Source organism: Leguminivora glycinivorella, chromosome 27 (assembly GCF_023078275.1).
Source record: "Leguminivora glycinivorella isolate SPB_JAAS2020 chromosome 27, LegGlyc_1.1, whole genome shotgun sequence".
NCBI classification, from domain to species: Eukaryota; Metazoa; Arthropoda; class Insecta; order Lepidoptera; family Tortricidae; genus Leguminivora; species Leguminivora glycinivorella.
The window spans coordinates 6,656,512-6,676,207 of record NC_062997.1 but is presented as its reverse complement, the minus strand read 5'-3'; the positions used below and the strand labels follow the sequence as shown (position 1 = coordinate 6,676,207).

The following is a 19,696-nucleotide window of genomic DNA, read 5'->3' as shown; positions in this document are numbered from 1 at the left end:
GGAAATAACCTGGCCCAGTAATGGAACAATCTTGCCCCAATAATGGAATCAGTGGTGGTAGTGCCAAGGGTGAACAGGCATCTTCTGGGCGAGCTCACTCCATCGTAGGCCACGTCTTTGGCTAGTCTGTGGCCAAGAGTAAGCCCATTTATAATAATAATAAAAAAACTATCCTTTGATGAGCGCGCCCTTCATACAAGATAGAGTTGTGTTGATGTCCTTTTTCAAGCTAAGGTTGGACAAGCAATGTGTCCCCAAGATTTTATTATTTATTTATTTTATTGTGTCAGCTCACCTGGACGTGTAATGGAACAAACCTGTTCGAGTAATGGAACCATCCAGCCCCAGTTATGGAACAAACCTGCCCCAGTAATGGAACTACCTTTAATGAGCGCGCCCTTCATACAAGATAGAGTTGTGTTGATGTCCGCAGTGTATTGCTCCTTTTCTAGGTATTCTAGAAGTGGTTTCGTGTTGGACATGCATTGAATCACACTGTTCATGAAGCATGTGTTGCCGATGTTTCGGAGGCCGTTCAGTCCTGGAATATAAAAAAAATAGTACATTACTACAGAGGCCGGGACAAATGGGATTGTCCGAAGAACTGGGGCCGGCCGAAGACATATAGACATAGGATAGGTCTGAGGCGGGCAACCCCATTTCCCGCCGAGGTATGTATAGTGCTTTTCTCAAACATGGTATGAAATAAATAAAGTCTACTGAAAATAGTAACTTTGGATGGCTGTATCTCCTAAACGGTGCGTCGTAGCGCAAAAATAATCGAATTTTCGTTCCCCTTTAATGCCCCGTATACGCCTATAAAAAACAAAAAATTAAAAAAAAAACGAAAAAATTTTTTTTTGTATGAAAACGCACCCATAATCAAATATTGTCTAGGGCCCGTACCAGTTGCAGTCGGCACGTCTATAAAGCCCCTTATAGTTTTTTTTTAATTGGCTAAATACCTGGATGTTATGTCACAATTATCTGTGTTTGGAAATTAAAAAAGAAGACTGCCGGCCTTGGCCTGCAAGGTTTGTATGAAATTCCATTATCTATCAATCGTCCTAGCCGCACCTGCAACGTCATACTTCGCTGCCAATTATAAGGCACATAACATCAATATTTCATACCATGTTTGAGAAAACGTTATTTTTTTACCAATACGATCTGACAGATGTTACCAGTTTTTGACTTATGAATCTACTGGCTGGCCTGTGGGCTCACTCGCGTTAAAGAAACAGTCTGACAGTGACTTAATTTTTGTCAACAACTTACGCTAATTGACAACGTTTCAAAATTTTCAATGTCCCTAAATCGAAAACCATTTCGAGATATACGCTTGTAGATCACATAAATTTTTTTTTTAACTTTTTTCTGTATTTTTAGTATAAAAAATCTTTAAAATAGTTTAAAGGGGAAGTGACGTCAAATAGCTGATTTAGAGCTGCCACTATAACAAAAAAATCTTCCAGTTGGGATGTCACTTGAGTTTGACAGTGATACTTATCACAGTTCGTAGCAAAGATATTAAAAATTTCATGGCTTAGTCTATGGTTCGTAGTCATTCACTATTGGTTGACAGTGACACTTGACAGTCAGACATGCCGGACTGTTTGAGCTGACTGTTAAAACTTTTTTTTTTAGGAATGATTTTGTCGTTTTCTTAGGTGTATGAAACAACACATGTGACGTCACGAAGCTGTGTCTTGACGTTTGTAACTTACGCTCTTTCTGCTCGAAGTAGTAATAAGGGATTTTCTCATTAAAATAGCAGTTTTTGGAAAAATAAAAAAATACGTGTATCTTTTAGTATTGAGTTCTTTCAAACCAAACAATAAAAAGTAGTACTCAAAAATATGAAATGTTGTCAATTGGGGGGGGGGGGTCCCAAATTTTAAAAATACCCCTACACGAGCTTAGACTGTGTGCGTAGGAACGCGCTTCCTTCATATACACTATGTAACATAATTGCCGAAGATAAATCCTACGGCTTATACATTACCTTCTATAGTACCTTTAATTTTCATGGTGTTTATTTTAAAAAAAGGAAGTGGTATTCGTAACCGCTATTCGATACCGGTTATGCTCTTAAATGGATCACCAGCATTAATGTTACATCCTGTATTTGATCGCCGTTGTCCGAGGAGTGCCTATACTCAAGATGAGACTAGGGTTGCAAAAAAAACGGTTTTTTTTTCTGGCTTGAAAAAAAAAACATGAAAGTTTTTTTTCTGGAGTATGTTTTTTTTTCTAAAGTACGAAATCTCAAAATTTGCAAAGCAGTTAATACTTTTATACGGTTTTTTAGACTTAATGTTAACTATTAAACGAATTTAATCAAATAACTTTTAAGTTCTGGTCTTATAAAAGTAACATTTACGAAATATGTTATCACTATTTACTGTTGGCAACACCACCGCCTCTCCACGCTGCACGCCGCATCGGGGATTCCCCAATAAACGTTTGTATACCGAATGTTAATCGAATTAAAATGTACGTTATTGTTATTGAAACACGTTACAAGTCACGAAAAACCGTTATTGTCGAATTATTTGTTCATCTGAAAAAAAACCATATTTAGAAAAAAAACCATGGTGCTCGGTTTTTTTCATGTTTTTTTTTCATAATTCTGAAAAAAAAAAAACATTTGTTTTTTTTTTCTATTTGCAACCCTAGATGAGACACGCTGACAACACTGATTGTCGCATGTGTGGCGAAGAGGAAGAGACTGTCAGACATCTAATGTGTGAATGTCACGCCCTCGTCAGACAAAGAATGAAGAACTTTGGAGCAGGCTACCTGGTACCAAAGGACTGGAGAGCTACCCATGAGCCTCATCATCCGATACGTGGAGATGGTCGAGAAGCTCCTGAATAGCTGAAGGATCTTAGGAACGAAGGGGGTAATTGCACAAAAGATCCCGATGGGTCGAAGTGTATCGAAGGGCCCCCGCAGATAGATAAGATAAGATCTATCTGTCTCTGTCTTACTCACCGCAAACCTGCGACTTCTCGCGCCCCTCGCTGATGGTGTCTCGCTCCCTCTCGGCGCTTCGCCGCAGTCCGCTCCCCCCGCTCTTTCCGCCCGCTAGCTCCTATACAATTCAAATTACAATCAATATCAATTAATAACTGGGGATTTAACGCTTTTGGACCGTTTTTAAGACATTTTTTCTTAAGAACTTATATTATTTACTATCAACTTTTTCTTGCCTGTTATTGCCATGGTTACGGTCCCCTGAGTCACGCTGTTTTTTTTTTTAAATATTATGCTACTGAAATTATGCAAGCATGCATGTAGTCTATGTTTGTAGGTGGCAAATTAAGGAAAGGGCTTGTAACACCAGTAAAATGCATGTTTGCATAGTTTAAGTAGCATAACTTTGCATAAAACCAGCGTGACTCAGGGGACCGTAACCATGGCAATGACAGGCAAGAAAAAGTTGATTCACCCAGAAACACGATAAGTTACCAAAAATTACGTTTAAGTATGAAATATATGGTGCGAAATGGAAAAAATCTTCCCTTTTCCCCACGGATCGAAAGACCTCATGATTCTGGGTAGAAATAACGAGAAAATTGACATTTGAAGAAAATGTAGTGTCAAAAATGGCCCAAAAGTGCTAACATACATTTCATTTCGACTGTATATAATATTTGACAGAAAAATGTCAAAAACATCTGAACATGTACAAAAAGTGAAACCTACGAAAACTTGTCAAATATTACATTAATAGTTCAGTCAAAAGAAATCACAGAAAACACACAAAATTCATAAAATTAACCTATAAATATCTAATAAATCAAAACTAAATATGTTCACAACGTGCAAAAAACTAAATGAATCAAAAAGCTAAATCTAAACACACAGGCTCACCTGAATCAAACGGTGTTATAGGTGCGAGAAACAAATGAATACCTATAGTTATTTGTTATACAAGGGGGCAAAGTTGTATTTTAACGCCGAGCGTGGAATTGAAAAACGAGCAAGTGAAAGGAGTCTATACTTGAACCACAAGCGAAGCAAGTGGTTCGAGAATAGAATCCCGAACTTGGCGAGTTTTTCAACACACGATGAATTTCGGCATGGGTCCCATAGTAAAAGTATTTTATGTTGTTATAAATAAATTTCAGGACCGACCATTGAACTTGGCACCCATTTAGATATCACTTCTTTTTTCGTTGAAGTGAACAACCAAGACATATATCATATTATTGAACTTGGCTCTCATTTCACATTTATGTTTTTGATGGGATATCATTACTTTTTGTAGGTATTTTAAGGCTACGGGAAAGCTTATTAATATTCATTAAGTTTACTGGAAAATCTAGGACGACTAGCGCCATCTAGTAAGCCTCAGTATAACTAAACATGTGTTTACTGAACATATCAGTTTTCGAAAATGATAAAAATTTACAGATTTCTGATTTATTTCTGTGTATTCGCCTAATTACCTACCTCCATGCCAAATATGAACTTTCTAAGTCTTCTGAAACTGGGTTAGAATTTATGTATATAGGTATATATATGATAAAACTGACGATTTTTTGGACGTTATTATCTAAGCAACCGTTTGAGATATGTTTATGAAATTTGGAGCACATATGTATCTCGCAAGTCTCAATATATGAGCCAAATTTGACACGTTTATGAAAAATAGTTTTTGAGTTATGAGGGGGTCAAAAGTGGCTCCAAATGGTTCGTGTAATATTACACACGGTGCTGCTCGCCAGTTATTTTACTTGAACTTGGCTTGACACGCTGCCGCGTGTCAAGCCAAGTTCAAGTTCATACATCTCTTTGTAGTCGACTGTACGTAGCCGAATGGCACAAACGCTCACGAAACGAATCGCTCGTAGATACGAGTATCTATCTCTATCGCTCTTGCGTATTGGCGCGACAGAGCCAGCCATTCGGCTACGGCACCTGACCCTTTGGCCGCTGCTTTGCTGCTAGACGCCAATGATAAGACGATCGGAACGGAACAGGTTTGAAAAAGTATCCTTAAGTATAATATTTTATTTTGAAAACCTACAAATTTTCTATTTGGTTACCATTTCTCATAGATTTTATAGCGATCTTGGAAGTGATGAGGAAGGAAAACTGTATACCTCTTGTGACAATATCATAATCATTTCTACAATAGATAAAAATTGGCAGGAACGTAAAAATTATTGAAATTATAGTAACCCAATCAGAAATCTGACAAGAGCTCATACGCCTAAGGGTCATTACTCGTACCATTCCATAAGCAACGTTTTACTGCGTTAGTCATTACCGTGGTGGTCATTACCAGGGCTTGTGACGCAGTACACTTTAAACGTTCACTCGACAGTTCAAACACCTAACTGTCATTACCATTTCACAAGTGACGTATAACTGCGTTAGTCATTTCCGTGGTCGTTATTACCAGGGCTCTTGACACTGTACACCTCAAATATTCACTCAACAGTTTATACACCTAACTAGCATTTTCCCGCGGCTTCGCTCGCGTTAAAATCTAAAATTGCGGAATGTTTCATACCATACAAACTTCCACCCTCGAGAGAAGTGGGGGATTAGAAAGAGACAAAAAATAGCCCATGTCACTCTCATCCCTTCAACTATCTCCACTTAAAAACTGACAATTTGTGGTTCCGTTTTGCCGTGAAAGACGGAAAAATAAAGAGACACACTTTCCCATTTATATTAGTATGGATTTGGGTGTCATTACTCATTACCATGCCACAAGCGATGTGTTACTGCGTTAGTCATTACCGTAGTGGTCATTACCGGGCGCCTGCGCGAACGCAGCACGACGCGCGCGCTAACTCGCGCAGGTTCTATGTTGGGTAACAAGTATGTGCGATTAGGTTATGTATTCTCAAATACTAAATACATGAATAATTACGACACCTAGTCCAATTTTTGGAATACTATGATATACGCAAAATGAGTAATGGATTTTTTTTAAATACTTAAGTAACTAGGTAATCAATTACTTAATCATAAAAATAGGCTCAAACATAGGTCACTATCAGAACGAATTTACATCTATTTTTTTAAAGTTTATTATAGGTCTTATTACATGTTTATCTACATCCAGTCATCGGCAACATCTCACAAAAAGACTGCATAAATACTTTTATCTGACATTAATGAAAAAAAGACTGTGTCAGATATATATGCGACAATTTTTTGTACGATATTTTACTGGTGACTCTCCAACGTTACTGTTAAGCTACTTAAAGTGAAAAGGTAATTAAAGGGTAATTTTACCCTAGTCTTGTCTCCATATTTGTCTAGTTTCGTTGATACCTGGTAGGAGGCGGCATACCCGCGCGCGGCCCGCGGCCCCGGCGCCACACTCAGAGTCTCGAAGCACCGGCGGCAACCACACCTTGCGATAAACATGTCATTACCGTCGCCGTCATCGCCGTGGGTGTCATTACCGTGACATCGTCAAAAAATAAATTTAGAGGCAGTTTTCGTTGTTAAAAATTAAAAAAAATATATAAATGCCTAATTATGTATATCGTTTTGCAGAATTAGGTACAATAAGAACTGCTTTATACTAGTTTCAGTTCAAAAGCATGCATTGTATGCATGTATTTTCACAATAATCAAGACAAAAATGTTACTTTTGCGATTTATGGGACAAAATAAAGCTACAATTTCCAAGCACCTGAATTTTCATATTCATAGAAAAGACTTACTTATCGTAAATCTCAAACAAAGACCATTAAAGCTACGCCTCGTCATAATTATAAATATACTCATAAATGCCGTAAGACAAAGCATTAAAATACCGTTTTATAGTCCTCATATAATATAATTACCTCATTGCCAATAGCCGCCAGAACGCTCGTCACAAAACATAGTAGTACCACACAAGCTTCGTAGTATGTTAGCATCGAACGGAGGGCAAGTCTGGAAACCCCCTTCTTCTCTACACTTCTGTAGCTTCAAGATGTAGCAAAACGTTTTTGGAGTAAGTTTGTCAAGGGCCTGAACGTCACAGCCGGTCTGAACAACAGCTTTTAAACTTTCAAAATGTTTGTCAAACACAGCAGTTTTGGGTCTTCCGAATTCGACTGAGTGCCTTTCGGTCTGAGTAACGCACCAATACACACTTTTGTTGAATAGGAAACGGATGGAAGGATTTCAAGATATTTTTGAGGAATTAAGTGATACAGTCAATCCCAAGCCTTAGACAGTATTCGGCCGTTTTGAAGGTGTTTGGGACAAAATAGGAGAAACAGTAAGTATGGGCTGGTGTTTATATGGGATTTAATGCCAAATCTGAGTAGTTTTATAAAATTACAGGCAAGGAGCGTTGGCGGTTATAGATTTCAGTTACTAGTCACCGAAATCTTATTCAAGTGAAATAATTTGTCAGTTATAGATAAGTCAAAAAACAAGATCTCTTTAGTAATTCTCGATCAAGACAAGACACTTCTGAGATAGAGATTGGATCAGGGTAAAACTCACTGACAGGAATTTGAAAGGATTTGACTAAATTTTTAAGCCACGATGATTTTTCAACTTGCAATGGCTAATATTTAGAGCACTGAAAGTCTTGATAATAGTCTCACACAAAGTCACTTGAAGTTCACTTGAGGTTTTAACAGTTTAACAGATTCTTTCACTTTGTTCACTATAAAAATATCACTTTACTCAGAAAATTCTGTTTGGCGATCCAAAATATGCACTGAAAGTAATAAAACGTGAAAACAATCGAAGGCATATTGTAACTATCGTTTAATTACATTAATACGTAAGAATGACAAAACAGAAATTCAAAACGGTCAAGTGTGATTGTTGTTGGTTGTGGCTTATAACTTTATTTAAGATACATTGACATACAAATAATCACACCTGTATTCCCATTAGGTAGGCAGAGCACATGAAACTATTTAAGTTTCAGAGCCACTCTTGGCAACTAAGGAGTTAAAAAATCTCGTATCTCACGCTGCTCCTCAAAGTCAAAACGCAGTATGTCTATATGCATTCCATACATACTTACTACAATTTTCTTTTCATTGACAGACGAAGATACAAGTTTTTTTAAAAGTAGTGACGATATGAATAATTTCATTAGAACTGTTTTCTTCATACTAAACTGAACTGTCACCATATACATCAGATTAACAGCGCCCTCTAGACAATAGTCATATATTTTTGGTTAAGCTTTAGGTAATAGAGTCGCGACCCTAACCTTTGATTCGCTTTGGTATCGAAAATCGCGCGTCGCGCGCGCGCGCGCTTGGATTACTGCGGCGTTTGGCAGAGGGAGAGTTTATCGATGTTAATTATCGATATCGATAAATTGGAACAATATTAAAGTTTTTTTCGATGACCTGGACGCATTATATCCACGTTGGCAGGATTACAAAAGTGTTGAGTGGAAGAAACGAGGAGAGGCCCAGCAGTAGACACTATACCAGGCTAGTAAAAAAAAACCATTGTCTATAAAATAAAACATAAAAACTGAGCAGACTTCAGCTTTTTCTCCTCATAAATGCAATGTAGTCGGTACATCAACAAAATATTTATGAAATAAAAAATAAATTATGTTTCAAAGCATTAGGACTCTGGAAGTTATCGACCACATAGTGGTAAATAGACGGCGATCAAATTAAAATGCATACAACTGCCGCAGTGAGAATTATACTATAACTAAGACAAATAGATAAATAAATAACTATTATAAACGCTTCAATAATTTTTAACCGTTGTACATGACACTACCGATTCAAGGCAAAATATATTTCATATGTTTAAACATTTGAAAATATTTTGCTTTGAAGTAATAAACTAATAAAACACGAGACGATAAGAAATTAGCGAATTCCGAACTATGTAAGTAGATAATAAGAACGGGACTTGATCGCGTAAAACTTACGTTTATATTTAACCTGACGTTTCGACGTTTTTTAATTAAATAATATGAGTGAAGATCGTGTTAGTTTAAATCAATATAGATAATAAGAAACTAAATATCCATTTTATAGATATCGATGCGTCAGGCATGTCCCATCCCTAATCGCATCTCGCCAAAAACGAATGCCAATTTTCGCAACCGGCGACTATTCAGACGAATTGTTCGACAGTTATGTGTCGTGTGAGGAGGGCACCCCTTCACTATCGGTAGCGTCAGCGTCATATATGTACTTTTATTTAACCACACCAACTGGACCATCGGTGTTCCCAGAAAAATACGGTATAGATACTCTTGGGTCGACGCGGGTGTGACTAGGGTATTTCCATGACCAGGGTGGCTAGCCGAATGGCACAATCGCTCACGAAACGCTCACGAAACGAAGCGCTAGTAGATATCTATCTCTATCGTGCTTGCGTATTGGCGCGACAGAGCCAGCGGCGTATCGCTTTCGTTTGGCGTCGGAGAAATGCCATTCGGCTACGGGGCCAGTTCATAAAAATAAAATAATAACCTAACCACAAAATTAAAATTTTGAAAAAAACCCCGACCGCGACATAGTGGACCGATTTTCATGAAACATGGCTAAGAACACTCCCGGCTAACTCAGCTTTCAGACAAAAAAAACTAAATCGAAATCGGTTCATCCGTTCGGGAGCTACGATGCCACAGACAGTCACACACACAGACAGAGACAAACAGACAGACAGACAGACACGTCAAACTTATAACACCCCGTCGTTTTTGCGTCGGGGGTTAAAAACTGAACGCTTACCACTCGCTACGCTCGCGGTTCAATATAATCTTTCGCTTGCTCAGTTGTCTATTTTTAACCCCCGACGTAAAATCGACGGGGTGTTATAAGTTTGACGTGTCTGTCTGTCTGTCTGTCCGTCTGTCTGTCTGTCTGTCTGTCTGTATGTCTGTATGTGTGACTGTCTGTGGCATCGTAGCTCCCGAACGGATGAACCGATTTCGATTTAGTTTTTTTTTTGTTTGAAAGCTGAGTTAGTCGTGAGTGTTCTTAGCCATGTTTCATGAAAATAGGTCTACTATGTCGCGGTCAGGGGTTTTTTCAAAATTTTAATTTTGTGGTTATTTAGATTTAAGTTACCTAGTTTTTTTTATACTACGTCGGTGGCAAATAAGCATACGGTCCGCCTGGTGGCAAGCGGTCACCGTCACCTATGGACACCTGCAACTCAAGGAGTGTCACATGCGCGTTGCCAACCCATTAGAAACTTGTACACTCCTTTTATGCATAGTTGTGTGCTTACTGTCAATATTAATAAATTTTCTCGCGAAAGATTTTAGGTACAATATGCCTTCGATAGATAAAAACAAAGATAACAGAAATTGTGAGTGTGCACGGGAAAACGTCCCACTTAGGTCGATTGCTATAAAGCCGCTTAGTCGGTTTATTCATATAAAGACACAAGTAAACGGACAAAGTGGGACGCTTTACTAAACACACTCACAATTTGGTTATTTTGAAACTTACGTTCGGCTCAAATATGTATAAAATCACAATAATAAGATAGAAAACTCGGAAAACGTTCAAAATTGATAATTTGACATAAAAAACTGATCGACGTTACCTGTCAAGTTCAATTTTACTGCGAAATCGGCCAGTATTTAAAAAATATAGAAACTTATATTTTTAAAGGGCTCTACATACATTACGATAAGTCATAGTTTTTTTTTTATGAGATAGCAGACAGGTCGCCCGATGGTAAGCGATCAGCCGATCACTACCGCCCATAGACACCCTAAACACCAAAGTGTTGTAGGCGCGTTGCCGGCCTTTAAGATGGGTGTACGATCATCTTTTGAAGGTTTGAGAAGCTACTATTTGATTTAGACTAACTAATCCACTATATTTTTTTTATTATTATGAATGAGCTTACTCTTGGCCACAGACTAGCCAAAGGCAAAGACGTGGCCTACGATGGAGTGAGCTCGCCCAGAAGATGCCTGTTCACCCTTGATTTGAAGGTTGCCGGGTTATATGAGCTCGGAAATATAGCCGCCGGCAAGGAATTCCACTCCTTATTATTATTTAACACTAGCAATAGCGATTTATTCAGAGCAAAAAATGTTGTAAATAGGCATTACCGAAGTTTTAGCCGAATCTTAGACTAAATATGTACTATGATACATCAATGAGCCGAATGGCATTTCTGCGACGCGAAACGAAATCGAAACGCCGCGATAGGTAGTCTGGCTCTGTCTCGCCAATACGCAAGAGCGATAGAGACAGAATATCTACGAGCGTTTCGTTTCGTGAGCGTTTGTGCCATTCGGCTACGTAGTTGTCATGTATATCTTTCACATCTGTCAAATCTCATTTTTTCAGCGATACGGTTTTGATAGTTTATCATTATTAGTGAATAATCGTTTGTAACGGTAATAAGTGTATTTATTTATTCGTATGGCTAAAACAGAAACATTTATATATTATTAATTTGATGCCTCGTCGCTAAGTGATCAGGTCTTCTGAATAACCATAGTCATAGCGCGTATTAAGATGAAAAATGTATGGTGGCCACTAATAAATGTAAGGGCCTGGCATCCGTTGGCTCGTTGGGTGGACGACATCCAGAAAATTGCGGGTCACAACTGGATGAGACTAACCCAGGACCGGGAAAAGTGGCGTACTAGAAGAGAGGCCTTTTTTTTTTTATTCGTATGGCTTAATTTTTCAGTCGTTAACAAAGGTATTCTAAGGTTCTGGATCAATACTCTACATTAAGTTGGCAGACGCGAGTCACAGGCCCTATGCTTCCTGTCTGAGCAGTGGGAGGCCTACGCTCAGCAGTGAGCGATAAATGGCTGATATGATGAAGATGATATGATGAACATGAAAAAATGTTGAAGAATTAAGTTGGAACTGTATTTTTTATATTATACGAAAATTTCCGCGAGTGAGCATAGTGAACTGTGAAGCGGGTCGTGTATTTTTGTTGCTGCGCTGAGAATCGTATCTACAGGTATGTACGTTTTTAGGGTTCCGTAGTCAACTAGGAACCCTTATAGTTTCGCCATGTCTGTCTGTCCTTCCGTCCGTCCGTCCGTTCGTCCGTCCGTCCGTCAGTCCGTCCGTCCGTCCGCGGATAATCTCAGTAACCGTTAGCACTAGAAAGCTGAAATTTGGTACCAATATGTATATCAATCACGCCAACAAAGTGCAAAAATAAAAAATGGAAAAAAATGTTTTATTAGGGTGCCCCCCCTACATGTAAAGTGGGGGCTGATATTTTTTTTCATTCCAACCCCAACGTGTGATATATTGTTGGATAGGTATTTAAAAATGAATAAGGGTTTACTAAGATCGTTTTTTGATAAGATTAATATTTTCGGAAATAATCACTCCTAGAGGAAAAAAAAGTGCGTCCCCCCCCCTCTAACTTTTAAACCATATGTTTAAAAAATATGAAAAAAATCACAAAAGTAGAACTTTATAAAGTCTTTCTAGGAAAATTATTTTGAACTTGATAGGTTCAGCAGTTTTTGAGAAAAATACGGAAAACTACGGAACCCTACACTGAGCGTGGCCCGACACGCTCTTGGCCGGTTTTATTATTGCTTCTGAATTATTAGTACTAAAAGATAGACTAGATTTTACTGTAGGGTGCATAGAGGAATAAGTAAGGGAAGAGTTGTAACTCCATACATCAGTAAACGCGGGTTATTTGTAGTGACATCTAGGGACAATCACGCGTCAAAAAGAGTAACTTGGCCACAGACTCGCCAAAGGCAAAGACGTGGCCTACGATGGAGTGAGCTCGCCCAGAAGATGCCTGTTCACCCTTGATTTGAAGGTTGCCGGGTTATATGAGCTCGGAAATACAAATATCTACACTGACAAGATGCTCCAGATGTGCACATGACATCTGTGTGTGCACACATACATTCAAAAATATATCTTTGAAATTACCTAACGCCGGAATGTACTTATCTATAAACAAAACTATAAATTAATCATAATGTATGTAAGAGCAACAAGTTATTATCCACAATAAAAAGTAATCATGTACCGACAAACTTACTCCAACAGCGATTATTAAAAAGTAATAAACAATTCACACTTGACGTAAAAAAACTTTTATCACAAACTGTCACCCGGTATACAAGATGGCGGTCAACTTTTTAAATCGCACGTGGTTCGGCCGTTTAATTTCGTATCCAGAATTCTGTTCCAATCGCTACTAGAATCGTTCCAAAACCAATGTAAAAGAATTCTAAATTCAAATATATTTTTTTTAAATCTAAAGCTCAGTATACACTGGTTCTATTTTAGTGAGAGTAACCTAACATTATTTCGCACTGTGATATTTTTAGCGGCGGTTGAGACGCGACGGGAGACGGTATGGTGTATTGTTAAACTGATATTTAAACTTTATGTTCATTGGAAAGAAGTTTATAATTGAAAAGTTTTGAGTCAGTGCACCTGTCTTAGATATTACTGTCTACTTTTCTCTAATTCTTTGACAGTTCAGTTCTAGAATCTTCGAGGCCCACAGCACACCTCGGACACTGGCGATCAAATGTATGAAAGAGGCGCAGTCCTGGCACACAAGCTTGTATGAGTGAAATATGACAGGCCGACTGTTCGCGTTTTTGACAGGCGGTAACTGTGAGGTAACCGAGAAGGGGTGTGCGGCACTTTCAGCGGGGAGCGGGAGTGGCCATACTGTACGATAGTACTCTTTATTATGCTGTGACTTTAGTCAGTGGCTTCGCTCGCGATAATTACGAAAATTGTGAAATGCAACATCCATTGTTCCACCCCCGATTTTAGGGAAGTGGGGGGTTAGGAAGAGGCATAAAGTAGGCTATGTCACTCTACACGAGCTTAGACTGTGTGCTAGCCTGCTAGGAACGCGCCTCTTTTGTATATTTGATCGCCAGTGTCCGAGCATTTCTTTTTTTTTTTGCCACTTTTATGAAGTGTGATATTTTTGAAAAAAAAAAAATCTATTTCTACTCAGAATTACTAGCTTTTTCAATCCTAGATTCCTAGTAGTTAAAAAATTGTCCCATACATTTTTTTCTTATTTTGTTACCATTTTCCGAACATCTTGTATGGGGTAACAAAAGAGGAAAGTAACAAAAATGTATGGAAATTCTGGGACACTTTTTGTCTCCCAGTAATATTTAAAGTACTCTTTTTTTTTTATTATTATAAATGGGCTTACTCTTGACCACAGACTAGCCAAAGGCAAAGACGTGGTCTACGATGGAGTGAGCTCGCCCAGAAGATGCCTGTTCACTCTTGATTTGAAGGTTGTCGGGTTATATGAGCTCGGAAATATAGCCGCTGGCAAGGAATTCCACCCCTTGGCAGTGCGCATAAGAAAAGAAGAAGCAAAGCGCTTCGTGCTGATTCGTGGAATATCCACCAAGTAAGGATGGAGACCGGCCGTGCGTCTAAGAGTCCGATGGTAGTATAGCTCTTCAGCACACTCCCCGAAGTGCAACCTGTAAAACACCGACAGACTAGCGACTCGTGATTCTGAGTACAATTGACCTAAAATTCCCTAACAATTAAATTTTTTTTAATGGCAAAAAAAAGAAATTCTCGTCCGAGGTGTGGTACCTACAGCTAATTGTTCAATATGTCTCACTCCTAGAAATACTGGTAAGTCCCAGATTCCCTGATCATTCCTAGAGCTGGTTATGAACCCAAAAGTCCAGTGTAAAGACCCCAACCGCCAAGGTTTAAAAAAAGAAGCAGGTTCGTTGCCATTTCGCTATTCGGGCCGTTTATTTGTGTGCGTAACCTTCCCATTGGCTGACGATTCGGGATCTACAAGTGACCAGTTTAAAGAGACCTTTTGGATTTATGAATAATTCCACTATTTTGTGACCATACATCTATCCATCTTTTATCAGCATTTTATGAATGAATGGCCACCACTCCGTTAATTTTATAATTAATTTTTCCCCTCACTAGCTCGGAAACACGTGTTTTGTCCTTTAATACCAGCGGGTAAAAACGCATTTTATCCACTAGTGGGTAAAGTAATTTGACCTTGAATAAAGTCAAATTAACTGCTTTAAAATTGATAAAAGTAGGTGAATCTAGTAATAAAGATGATTTACCACCTGTGGAACTATTGGAAGCAGTGATAAACGCATTTTTTGCGTTGTAGTTTCCTCGCTATAGTGAGGGGAAAAGTTTTCTGTTACACTCGGGTGCAAATGTATTTTACTTTTCGTGTGTTAAAAAACTCGCAAGTTCAGGATTCTATTCTCGAACCACTCGCTTCGCTCGTGGTTCAACTATAGAATCCTTGCACTTTCTCGTTTTTCAATTCCACACTCGGCGTTAAAATACATCTTTGCCCCCTTGTATAACAAATAACTATTCCCTTACTCTGACTGGAAACGTGTCCTGCCCAACTCCATTTTTAACCCCCGACGCAAAAACGGCGGGGTGTTAAAGTTTGACGTGTCTGTCAAACTTATAACACTTATAACATTTGCCAAGGCTCATGGGAGCCTGGGGTCCGCTGTGATAACTAATCCCGGGATTTGGCGAAGACACTAGATTTATGAAAGCGACTGCCGTCTGACCTTCCAAGTTTCCAACCCAAAGGGTAACTAGGCCTTATTGGAATTAGTCCGGTTTCCTCACGATGTTTTCCTTCACCGAAAAGCGACTGGCAAATATCAAATGACATTTCGCACATAAGTTCAGAAAAACTCATTGGTACGAGCCGGGGTTCGAACCCGCGACCTCCGGATTGAAAGTCGCACGCTCTTACCGCTAGGCCACCAGCGCTTTTTATAGGGCTATTAGAAAAAAAAAGTCGAAATAGAGTAAAATTTACAATATTTACAATTTTACCCTTGTTTCAGTTAGAATAGAACAGCTTATTTTAAGGAATAATGATAAAATTAAAAGTATGTATTGGGCCACTAACGGACGGCGCCTGACAGATAATCGGAGCTACCGTCCGGCAAGCTGACAGTAAGTAGGCTCCTTAAGTTGATACATGCGATTTAATCTTGATATAACATAGGAACATCAAATGAACTGTTTCGTGAATATTTGAGGTAAAGGAATTCTTTTAGTTTTGATACTTTAACATTTATTAATTTTACGACCGATTGCAGCAATTGTAGCCGCACAGCAACCTTAAGGCACTGGTCTCACGGCGAGCTAGTAAACTATGAGCTATCGGCTATAAAAACGAACAAAAGATAATCACTCCCGCGTAAATAAGAGGCACGGCGATGTTTATAGTTACTCGCCCAGCGGTGAGCTATCAATATCGCCGTGTCTCTTTTATTTGCACGGGAGTGCTTATCTTTTGTTCGTTTTTATAGCCGATAGCTCATAGTTTACTAGCTCGCGGTGGGACCAGTGCCATAGCCAGTCAACCAAATTTTGGCGCTAAAAATGGCGCGAAAAATTTTGTATGGGAAATTGGGAATTAATCCTTTGCCCAATGATTCCGCCAACATCAAGGATTAAGGAGACACGCGTTTTTTTTTTTTTCATTGGTTCACCAACAGTTATACATTGAAAGAAGTATTTTTCTAAGTGTAATAACCACGAATAGGTAAACACCACATGCTTAAGAAAAATATAAATTAAGTACCTAAATCATAAGAACATCATACCATCCCATACATTAAAATGCGACCGCATAAGAACGCGCATACACTACACCACACATAGATGGCGCCACAAAAAAGTGTCTTGTAGCTTTCGATTATACTTGTAGATGGCGTTAAGTGTCACTTTTGACATAGATTTATGGCTCGAAAGTGACACTTAACACCAATCTACACCGTGTTTCACTTAACACTAAAAACCTGAAAACAGCTTGTTCAGAATCGAGAGTAGAATCCATTGAGCTATATCTTGATGGGGGTAATATTTTTATTTAAATTAGTATTATTAGTTATTTTTTACGTGCCCATTCTATTGTACTCGTAATACAACATTGTGTATATCGCATTGCTAGAGGTTGTTTACCTTTTTTCTGTATTTAGGGGTATTAATACTGGCCGGTTACTTGGACGATTATTTTTTCCGCTACTAGTTTGACGTTGTTTGTCAGTTTAATCTTAATGTTTATCATAAGTCATAACAAATTGAACTCGTACCTAATTGCAACCTTGTCATTTTGAATATTGAGTTTATTTGCTTACTGCGATTACCTGTCCAATTTGAAGTTTAATGTGACAAAGCTTTAAAGTGTTTTACAGTGACATCTTAGCTGTCTATTGGTAAACCTTATGTCGTTGCAGTAACGTACACAAATAAATAGTCTTATGGTTTATGATGGTAGTTAGCAATTATTTTATTGAGTGTAGAGCTAAAAGTCAAGTAGAGCTGTACAGAAAATTAAAAATTCAATTAAAAAAAAAGTAACGATCAGATTAAAAGATGAATACTCTAGATGAGTTTAAAAAAATAAAAATCAGTTGGGGTGTCTAAGGTTTTGAGTGATACCGGAAACACCGTGTATAAGTAATAGATGGCAACAAGGTATTTTGTGGCACCATCTATGTGTGGTGTAGTGTATGCGCGTTCTTAGGCGGTCGCATTTTAATGTATGGGATGGTATGATCTTCTTATATTTAATCTATGCCTAAATACAATTTAAACAAGCTAAACTTTAAGCCAATAACACTGAGGACCACCTCAAAGGGTCTTTTGTTGTGATAGACATTCACGGGCACATTTTTTGAATATGCGTAGCGAATCAAAGTGCACGTTTTATAAATACAATTAGCCGGTAAACCCTGCATTTTTCAAATTTGCCCCCTTTTTTCGTGCCAAGATTTGGTTAACCTTATTTATTTATTTATTTATTTATTTATTAGTAAAAACATGTTTACATGACATTACAGTAACACCAATGCGTCACGAAACTTAGATAACATAAAAGAAAAAAACAGTATGTAAGAACATGAAAAAAAAAAAGACAATAAAGTTTAAAACTAAACAATTGATTTGGGCGATGACGTAACTGACTTATACACCGTGTTTTTTTGTTTTCCGTTAAATTTCTACACGTTGTTAGGATCATTATCCGGAACCACCCTGTATGTCCTTTTTAGTTAAATCATAAATTAAATATAACAAGATCATACCATCCCATACATTAAAATGCGACCGCTTAAGACCGCGCTTACACTCCACCACACATAGATGGCGCCACAAAAAAAAATGTCTTGTAGCTTTCGATTATACTTGTAGATGGCGTTAAGTGTCACTTTTGACATAGATTTACGGCTAGGAATTGTCACTTAATGCCAATCTACAAATAATCGGTGGCAACAAGGCATTTTTTGTGGCGCCATCTATGTGTGGTGGAGTGTAAGCGCGTTCGTAGGCGGTCGCATTTTAATGTATGGGATGGTATGATCTTGTTATATTTAATTTATGGTTAAATTCACAAAAAAAATTTCATCGTTTTCATACATAATAAATAAATTAGTTAGTGTGGAAGACCCTTAAGAATAATCTTCAAGTTAGTGTCAAGTGATTGACGGCACATGTCAAAACAAATAACATTGGGAAGTGGTAAAGGCTGCCACGCACGTGTTCAGTAATTATTTTTATTTTTTTTAATAACTCGATAACCGTAAGAGTTAAGACGCTAGTTTCTTAGAGAAATTAATTGTATTTGATCTAAAGAACCATCCCTTAAAGTTAACGGAATTCAATAAAAACAGGGTGTATTTACCTAAAGACTTAGAGGAATAAGTAACGGAAGAGTTGTAACTCCATACATCAGTAAATGCAAGTTATTTGTAGTGACATCTAGCGTCATCCACGCGTCAATATACAGTGTGGAAAAATCGGATGCCACATCAATGGCAACTACCTTAAATATTGAAAATAGCACATTTTGTGTAAGGGAGACTTTCCTTTGTTTTTAAAAACAATAAATTCTGCATTTAAGGATTTATGAAAAATCGCTTGCCTCAGTCGGGACTCGAACCGGTCATATGTGACAAAAAATAACGTGCCGTATTTTATGATGCAGATTGAAAGAGTTACTGATAAGGTTCATTTTTCTCTAAATAACAAATACAATCAGAATAACGGAAGGCCATGCAAAGGCACATTATTTGGCACGTTATTTTTTGTCACATTTGACCGGTTCGAGTCCTGACTGAGGCAAGCGATTTTTCATAAATCCTTAAATGTAGAATTTATTGTTTTTAAAAACAAAGGAAAATCTCCCTTACACAAAATGTGTTATTTACAATATTTAAGGTAGTTGCCATCCATGTGGCATTCGATTTTTCCACCCTGTATACAAATAACTTGCATTTACTGATGTATGGAGTTACAACGTCCCTACTTATTCCTATATGCCTAAAGATAATACACCTAACACAAGGAACATACAAAATGTCGCCACCAAAGGCTAGATGCATAGCCAAAGTTTTCACAAAAAGTGGCTTCATTTTGAATACCTACATAAAATTACCCCCAAAAATAGTTATTTGTTATACAAGGGGGCAAAGTTGTATTTTAACACAGGAGAAGTAAAATACATTTGCACCCGAGTGTAACACAAAACTTTTCCCCTCACTATAGCCACAGAATATATAATAGTACAAGTACAGAAGGCCCACTGCTTTGATGTTCACGAAATGCCGCCTTTTTCAATGCCTACAAAATTCTGACAAAGAAACGAGCCGCACGTGCGCAGCGTCGGACGATAGGGTTGCCTAATGGATTAAAACGAATTAGTACTCAGATAAAATGTTATAAGTACTATTATATCAAAGTCTTGG

The 19,696-nt window shown here is 38.0% G+C and overlaps 1 protein-coding gene across 2 annotated transcripts in view; it reads right to left on the bottom strand.

The window, feature by feature from the left end:
• Positions 1–19,696, bottom strand: part of LOC125240237 (ubiquitin carboxyl-terminal hydrolase 37-like) — a 51,618-nt gene that overhangs the window by 22,589 nt on the left and 9,333 nt on the right. For both annotated transcript variants that reach the window (XM_048148066.1, XM_048148067.1), the window contains exons 4-5: positions 2,998–3,097; positions 383–541 (exon numbers count right to left, since the gene is read on the bottom strand). In XM_048148066.1, the coding sequence (XP_048004023.1) occupies positions 383–541; positions 2,998–3,097 (259 nt within the window). The remainder of the gene's footprint in view (positions 1–382; positions 542–2,997; positions 3,098–19,696) is intronic.